This window comes from Gossypium raimondii, chromosome 7, assembly GCF_025698545.1.
Source record: "Gossypium raimondii isolate GPD5lz chromosome 7, ASM2569854v1, whole genome shotgun sequence".
NCBI lineage: Eukaryota > Viridiplantae > Streptophyta > Magnoliopsida > Malvales > Malvaceae > Gossypium > Gossypium raimondii.
The window spans coordinates 41,754,422-41,762,950 of NC_068571.1; the positions used below are offsets into that span (position 1 = coordinate 41,754,422).

Below are 8,529 nucleotides of genomic sequence, written 5' to 3' on the forward strand. Positions count from 1 at the left end.
CATTAATATGGCAAATGTGATCTTTGAGATTCGGCTATAATGTTTAGGCTGGGTTTAAGGGGTTACCAGTTTTGTGTTTTGATTTAATTGGTTCAAGCCTACACTCAAATTAGTTCATGGTAAAGAATAACGGAGAAGATCATTTGGTTGAAAGCCGAAAAATGTCAAGGATCCGCTTATCTAAAAACACAGATAGGAATCCGATTAAGGTTTATTTCTACAAATATCACAAACCGGTTCGATTTTTAAAATTTTAATTTTCCGTTGTGCAAGAAAACCGTTTGAAAACCAGATTTTTTCTAACAAACACACAACCCATCTAAGGGAAGACTAAGATATAACCCTTCTTACAAATAAAACATAAGATTGGATTACATGTTCTTATAGCTAACATCTTAATTATTATTTTTTACATATTACAAATCGAGAACATAATAACAAGATTTGAAGTCGTTCTTGTAGTTGGGACCTTACTTAGGTCATTATTTAATAAAATATATAAAGCTAAAATCGGTAAAAGTATCATGAAAACCCTTGTGTTAAGAGTCAGACAGCATTTTACCCTCTTTATTAAAAAATAGATAAATTAGTCTTTATATGTTAAATCAAAGAGTAAATTGGTCTTGTTAAAAATTTCATCCATTTCTACTGTTAGAAATTGGTCCCTGTATGTTAGCATGAGGTACACGTGTCACACCAGGTGTCACTGTTTGGTTATTCTATTAGTCATGCTAGTTATTAACAATAGCAATGGATGAAATTTTAATAAAAAAGACCAGTTTGCTTTTTGATTTAACGTATAATGACTAATTAACCTAATTTTTAAAAATAAAAAGAACAAAATACAGTCTAACACCTAGAGGAAGGTTTACCATATTTTTACCTGCTAAAACCCCTAGTTTTCATTCATGTCATCAAGGCACAAATACAACTCCATACGTAGGCGTGGGATTAAAACAACATCAAGAGGATTCAACTTAGGTAAGTCAAGCCCTAGGCCTTCTTTCATATCCACCGCCATCCCTTCAGCCGTCTTAATATCAAATCCTTGAATCAATTTCGCCACTGTCAAGTGCACAAGTTGCAACCCAAACGTGATTCCTGGACATGACCTTCGACCGGAGCTAAACGGAATGTACTCAAAATTCTGACCCCCAACATCTAAACCAACATGTGTTGTCATAAACCTTTCCGGCCTAAATTCATCAGCATTTTCCCAAACTCGTTGGTCTCGTTGTAATTTCCATATGTTAACGACCAAATGAGTACCTTTAGGGACATCGTAGCCGACGATATTACAATCTTGCATGGCTTCACGAATTCCGGTGATGGGTCCTGGTGGATATAAACGTAGAGTTTCTTTAACAATGGCTTGTAAGTATTTGAGGTTATGAATGTCTGATTCTTCGACCCATCGATCTCTTCCGACATGATGGTCTAGTTCTTGTTGTGCAGCCATTAATGTGGTTGGATGGTTTAGTAGTAAAGAAAGTACCCATGTGATGGTCACTGATGTGCTTTCTGCACCAGTCAATGAAAGAACCTACAAAAAAAAAAAAAAAACAGAGTTAACTATTAGGTTTGAAGAAAAATAGTGAAGGGTAAACTATACCAATGGTTACTAGCTATTAGTAAGTCTATGTTTTGACCACTCAATTGAACTATTTAAAATTTTTTATTTAAGTCACTAGATTGTTAAAATTATTGTTGTATGACTTTTTCTATTTGCATCGTTTACACTAGACCTGTGCATGGGCCGGGTCACCTAAAAAGTGGGAGAGTTTGAGAAAAAATATAGACATGAAAAATGGGTTTGGGCAAAAAAATAAGGCTTGTTTAGAAAATGGGCTAGGCCTTGAGTAAGACATTTTTGGCCCGAATATGTAAAAAAAATCTGTTGGTTTTTTTTACTGTTTTGTTGCTTTTTTTTTTACTGTTTTCTTGGTATTTTCTTGTTGTTTTTTTTACTATTTTGCTACCGTTTCACTATTATGTTGCTATTATTTTGTTGTTATTGTTTGGATACTATATAACTCTTGTTTTATTGTTAATTTTGTTACTATTTTAGAGGCATGTGCTTATTAAGTTACACTATCTTCGTATTATTTAAGTATACATATATATTAATTTATTTTTAATTTGTTGGGAAACATTTATTTTAATGATTTTAAGTATTTTGATGTATTATATATTTTAAAAAATTACATAAAAATTAATACGAGTTGGCCAGACTCGGGTTTTAACATTTTTATTCGGGCCGAGCTTGGGCTAAAATTTTTGGGGTAGGACCAAAATTTTACTCGTGTTCTTCTACTCGTCAATAGATACTAATTGCTTTTGGGGTAGGACCAAAATTGCTTTTGGGGTAGGACCAAAATTTTAGCCCAAAAAATTAATGATTCATCTCTACCCCAAAAGCAATTTTCAATTTGGTCATTAGATCTAACACATGTTCTTCTACTCGTCAATAGATACTAATTTACTGTAGCAATCATTGAGTCGTTGTTTGAAGCTCACTAACTAAACTTTTTAAAAGAAAAACTTAATAATCTAATGACTTAAATAAAATAAAAATTTTCGAGTAGTTTAGTGACTATTTTGTCACTTTTTGAAGTTTAGTGACCTAAACGTAAACTTACTAATAATTTAGTGACCTAGGATGTAGTTTACCCGATATTTTAAAAGATAGTGTGTGATGTAACCATTACCAATGTGGTCGCTTTGACAATGGTGTCGCGTGTATGGCCTGAAATTACAGTATCCTCGGGCAAGTGAGTTAACATCACGTCCATGAAATCACTTTCAGAGGCACCCTGGTTTTCCCTTTTCTTCTTAAGATGTTCTCCGAGCCAAACACTGATTATTGAGTCGAGTTCTTTGGCAGTTTCCTTCATGGAACGAACATGGCCTTGAATATCGAAGCGTTCGAGCCACGGCAGAGCATCCGCCAAAACGAATATCCCAAATAGATACAACGCTAGCTTAATGGCTTTCTTGTACCGCCACGGCTCGCTGTTTACTTCCCCGTAATCGTTACCGGAGAATCGTTTTCCGAAGAGCATCCTAAGGTTGATATTAAACGTCAACCGTTCCAACGCCTCACTGATAGTCACTTTATCACCGTTTCGTGAAAGCCCGTACAACTCTTTGACGAACGAGTCCATTTCGGAGAAACGGATGTGCTTCAGCTTCTCTAAACGGTGACTCGAAAGGAGCTCGACGATGGCCATCTTACGGATATTACGCCAATATTCATCGTATGGGGCGAATGCGTTGATGGCGTTGTTGTAACCCATGTACCGCCCGCCGGCAGTATTGGCTCGTGTAGCCAGGGTTCGGTCATTGTCGGTGAAGCAAGCTTTGGCGATTTCCCAACTGTTCACTACCAACACTCGGTGGGTTCCGAGTTTGAGTGAGTAGAATGGGCCGTGTTTGTCCGCAATTGTTGCTAGCTTCTTGCATAGTGGTTCTTTCCCACCTAGGAGATGGAGGTGGCCGATAAGTGGCAATGAACCAGATGGTTCAGGGATGCAATTTTTCTTGGAATTTTTGGGTGAATTTCTCGAGAAAATATATAGAAACAGCAACAAAGATGCAATTGATAGAATGAGAGTGTAAAGATCCATGGTGATTATGGGAGGTATGGTATTCAAGTTTTGTGTTCGTAGTATTATTGTTGCCGACTAACTTATTTATAGCAAATAACCAGGATCAAATATTTATATTAAGTAAAATAAATATTATTAAACACATTTAAAATATTAAATGTTAAATATTTTGATTTTCAATGAAATCAAAATTTAATAATTTATCAAATACACCCTTAGATAATTATGAGTTTTCAATTTTAATAGTTTATATCGATTAATTATATGTATAATAGGATGATTGGGTTGGTGGTTAAGGGTTGTTCACCTATAAAATTCATTTGAGTTTAAGGTCTTATAATGAAACGTATGATTTAAAACTAATTAATAATAAAAAATTAAATGTGTACAATATTAAAATTAAAAATAAATTAAATCATTTATCATTGTGTTATCATTAACCTTGAGTCGGTGTCGAGCTAATTTATGATACCAACTCAATCAAATACATTATTAACATATATAATCGATAAAAGTAATAAAGTGCATTTAAAATTAAAATGCATAAAAAGTTAAAACAAAGTTTTAGCTTAGTGGTAAATTAAAATTTTACTAATGCAGTTGGTTCGAGTTCAAATCCTTCCATATGTATATTTTATTTTTTTTTAAATAAAAAGATTACAATACTCTCAAATAATATAACTTATTATAGTTACGGAAGAGCATTTTCGTAATTTTCTTAACAGAGTTGGTGACCCGGTTGAGGGCGACACCAACTCTTTTAGGAACTTAAATAACAATATAAATTTACAATTGATGAAAGTAATAAAGTGTGCATAATAAAATTAAAATGTATACAGATATTAAAATAAAATTTTAGTGAGAGTTAAATTAAAATCTTACTAATGTAATTGGTTTGGGTTTAAATATCATCATATGCATATTTTTATTATTTTTAAATAAAAACTAAAGTATCCTCAAATAATATAATTTATTTTAATTAGGAAAGACATTTCTATAATTTTAACCAAATAAATAACCTAATTGAGGTGACATCGATTCAATAAAAAATTAAATAATAGTATAGATGAATACCAATTTTTAATGTCAATTTTCTTGGAATCGTGGCATAAAGTATTAGATTAAAATTTGAGTTTAATAAAATAGGTTTTCATTTTCTCTATATGAAATGCTTGAAATTGTCATGCATTATCCAAGTAAAAATAAAGAAAAAAGGAAATGAAGAGTGTGTATATATAGAAGAAACAACTCTTGGAGAGATATTAATATTAAAAGTTAATATTAATTCTATATATATATTTTTAAAATTATTATATTTTTGGAAGACTTATTTATTTTTATATTTTTGAATTGGGACTAAATTAAATAATTTGTAATATTGAGGGTTGATTTTAAAAATTATGATTAAGTTGACACAATATGTAAATATTGAGGACTAAATTTGTTACTTAACTAAAAAACCTCGAAAAAATAAACCCATTTAATTGGGTGGCCATTTAAAACATTTAAAATAAACTTAAGCATAGTTGGGTGGCTCTGTAGTATAGTTTACCCATAAAATTATAATATTTTAAAATAAAATACATAAAACATATCTAAAAACATGTTATTTTTTTCTTATTTTTCTATTTTTTTATCAGCAAGTTAAAAATTTATAAAACTAAGCAAAAGGTTAATGATACAAAAATAAAAACAAAACATGACAACAAACACCAATAATTGACACCGAAGAGAATAGAACTTCCAAGATAGCATAAATCATAACCAAAACACTAAAAACCTCACCCAAACCATTGCAAAAACTTCACAAACTCAACATGTCCTAAAAGATAACTCCTATATTACAACAGCCATTCCACTATAAACACCCTTTAACAATTTATAACAAGTTTATTCTTTCAAATCCAAATCAATTATTTTATCACCTCATCTTCATTATTGAAAACATGTAAACCTAATTTCTTACCAAATTTCAATGTCTCCAAAGCTCATCCCATAACTTCTTTTTTCGATCTTGAAAATCCAAATCTAAAAGTGATTCATAACCGTTGGAATGAGAGTTTTCCCTATGATCAGGAGAATGAAATTGTTGACATCTTCTGTGGGGATATCCAAGTGCCTTGGAACTTAAAGAGATATGCCCGAGGTGCTGATGATGTGCTCTGGATGATAGAGAGGTTGAATATTTTCCACTCCTTCCTTTGAGTGGTAGTCATTTTGGAAATATACGTGATTAGAAAAAGAATTAAATCACCGAAGAGAAACTTGTGTTCCCTACTCATTTTAAGTGACAAAAACAACGTCAATATATGTTTCTTGTGTCTTGTTTATGCTAATAATTAAATTGTCCTAACTTTTATTTTTTGTGTTGGCTCAGACGAGGAAGGCCATCTTTGGGATGCAACAGGACACAACTCAAACAACGTTAGCTTAGAAGGAAGATGAGTTAAAAGTAAAACAATAGGCCTTTATCTTTGCCAAGTTCCAAATGGAAGAGAAGGTTGTTGATTCTTCGGATTTGGGCATGAGGAAAGCCATCTTCGGGATGCAACTACACCATGGACATCGGGTTTGATATTTTTGATCTTGATGGTTTTAAATGGGATGAGTGTTAGAGAAAATAAGGCCCTTGTGTGTATCTAATATTTTGAAAGAGGAAAGTTTAGAGGCTTAAGATTGTAATCTCCCTAACTCGGCCTAGACGTTTTGGCCAGATTGAGAAGGCTACATTAGCCACCGGAATGACTAAGTAGACTATCTAATCACTTTCTCTAAGAAAAACCCTAACTTATCTAATTTTAAGAAAGCTGTGGTTGTGACCTTGGGTTAGGTCAAAACATTCATTTAATAAGTCGTCTATACTTTAGAATTCATTTTATTGTTGATAGTGTTATTTTAGAAAACCATTAGTATTTTCGTCATTTAGACATTATTCACAGTTGAGTATGAATCCTATTTCAGTCAAATTTGAGAAATAATCTTCCAAATAAACTCTGTTTGTTTGTTTCAATGAAACCCTGATTATTCTAAATTATTTTATTATTATTTGACCTATGAATTTAGCCTATAAATAGGCTATTTTACAACCTTAGAAAATACACCCATTAGATATTAGAACTCATAACACTTTTGGAGAATTTTGTGTTTACATTTTGAAGGTTCTATATTTTTCGAGTTTCGAGGTTTAGTTTTTATCTCCATCTTTATACTCTTCGTTCTTTTGCCATTCTAGTAAAATTATCTTTGCCCATGGTTTTTTTATCCTCTTTGGGAAAGTATTTCCGCGTTAAATTTTTGCGTTCATTTTCTTAATTTCTTCCGCTATTTTTTTACTTATTCATTGCTTAATCAGGTCAATCCCCAACAAGTGGAATTAGAGCTAGTTCAATTTTCGTATATCAGCTCGTTCAGAGATAGCAACAACAAGGTTTGACATTGATAAGTTCGATGGTGTCACAAATTTCAATCTGTGTCAAGTTCAGATGATGACAATTTTAGTTCAGATTGGCCTGAAAAAGGTCGTTACTAGGAAAAAGCCCAAGAATCTAAATCAGTTAGAATGGGAAGAGCTTGATGAAAAGGCCTTGTCTGTAATCCAATTGTGCCTCGCGAATAGGGTATTGTAGGAGGTATTGATGGAGAAGACCTCATCCGCCTTGTGAAAAAGGTTAGAAACTCTTTATGCGACTAAGTCTCTAGTTAACCGTTTAGTGCTGAAACAACTTCTATTTATGTTTCACATGAATGAAGGTGAGCTTCTTAGAGATCACATCAGTCAATTCATTACCCTTTTAAATGATTTAAATAACGTTGAGGTTCAGATTGACAATGAAAATTAGTCTATACTATTATTATTTTCCTTACCCCATTCATACAAGTCTTTCAAAGAGACCCTAATTTATAACAGAGAAAAACTCTCATTCGGGGATGTGAAGGGTCATTTTTTGAGTAAAGACAAACTCGAAAATGAGATTGGTTCAGATAGCAAGACAGATAGGCAAGTTTCCTTTTTGGTAGCATCAAAGAAGTGAACTATAGTAAGAAGTTAGTCACATCAAAGCAGATTGTTATAAACTGCAAAATAAAAGGGATGTTGAGAGTATTGAGGAAGATGTAGCTGGTGCTAATTTGGCGGACAAAAGCGGTGATGATATCTTGTTAGTATCAACAAGCGAAAGTTTTAAGCTTACGTCCGAGTGGATCGTAGAATCGGGATGTTCTTTCCATATGTGTCCCAATAGAGAATGGTTCTCCACATACAATTCGACTGAAGGTGGAGTTGTGCGCATGGGAAAAGATTCATCCTGTAAGGTAATTGGTATTGGTACTGTTAAAATTAAGATGCACGATGGGATGATTAGGACACTCTCAGATGTCAGGTATGTACCAAATTTACAAAAGAATCTCATCTCCTTGAGTATGTTAGACTCGAAAGGTTGCGGAATCAACAATGAGTTGAGCGGCATTAAGGTGTCTCGTAGGGCTCTTGTTTTATTAAAATGTAAAAGAACCGACAGTATTTCTATTCTGGAAGGTTCTACAATGACCGGTGAAATCGGACGTCCCTTATCCGTTACGGAGTTGAAGTCAACTCGTTTAGAGTGGAAACAACTTGGTCATAGGAGGGAAAAATGTATGACCATTTCTGTAACACCCTTAACTCGTATCCATCGCCGGAACAAGGTTACGGAGTATTACTAGACTTACAGATCAAACAGACAAAAATTTCAAATATTCCTTAACATATAACATTCATGTCAGAAACCAATCATAATCATGCATATTGTTCCTAATACGAGCCCTCGAGGCCCAGAATACACCTTAGAAACAAATCGAGACTAAATTGGAAACTCAAAAAATATTTTAGAAACATTTATAATTTTCAAAGCTGAAGGGGTGACATGGCCGTGTGGCCAGACTG

General features: G+C 33.1%; 1 protein-coding gene across 1 annotated transcript; it reads right to left on the reverse strand.

Annotated features, from left to right (window-relative positions):
- Positions 1–467: 467 nt before the first annotated feature.
- On the reverse strand, positions 468–3,641 carry LOC105761739 (dimethylnonatriene synthase). The gene is made up of 2 exons (XM_012579637.2): positions 2,709–3,641; positions 468–1,543 (listed from the first exon to the last, which is right to left on the reverse strand). The coding sequence occupies exons 1-2, from the start codon at positions 3,624–3,626 to the stop codon at positions 896–898; spliced, it is 1,566 nt and encodes a 521-aa protein (XP_012435091.1). The 5' UTR covers positions 3,627–3,641; the 3' UTR covers positions 468–895.
- Positions 3,642–8,529: the final 4,888 nt, after the last annotated feature.

Excerpts from the sequence above, each read along its gene's own strand:
- LOC105761739 (XM_012579637.2), bottom strand. The coding sequence starts at position 3,626 with ATGGATCTTTACACTCTCATTCTATCAATTGCATCTTTGTTGCTGTTT. Across the intron at positions 1,544-2,708 it reads TTGTCAAAGCGACCACATTG|GTTCTTTCATTGACTGGTGC; the intron begins GTAATGGTTACA and ends TTTTTTTTGTAG.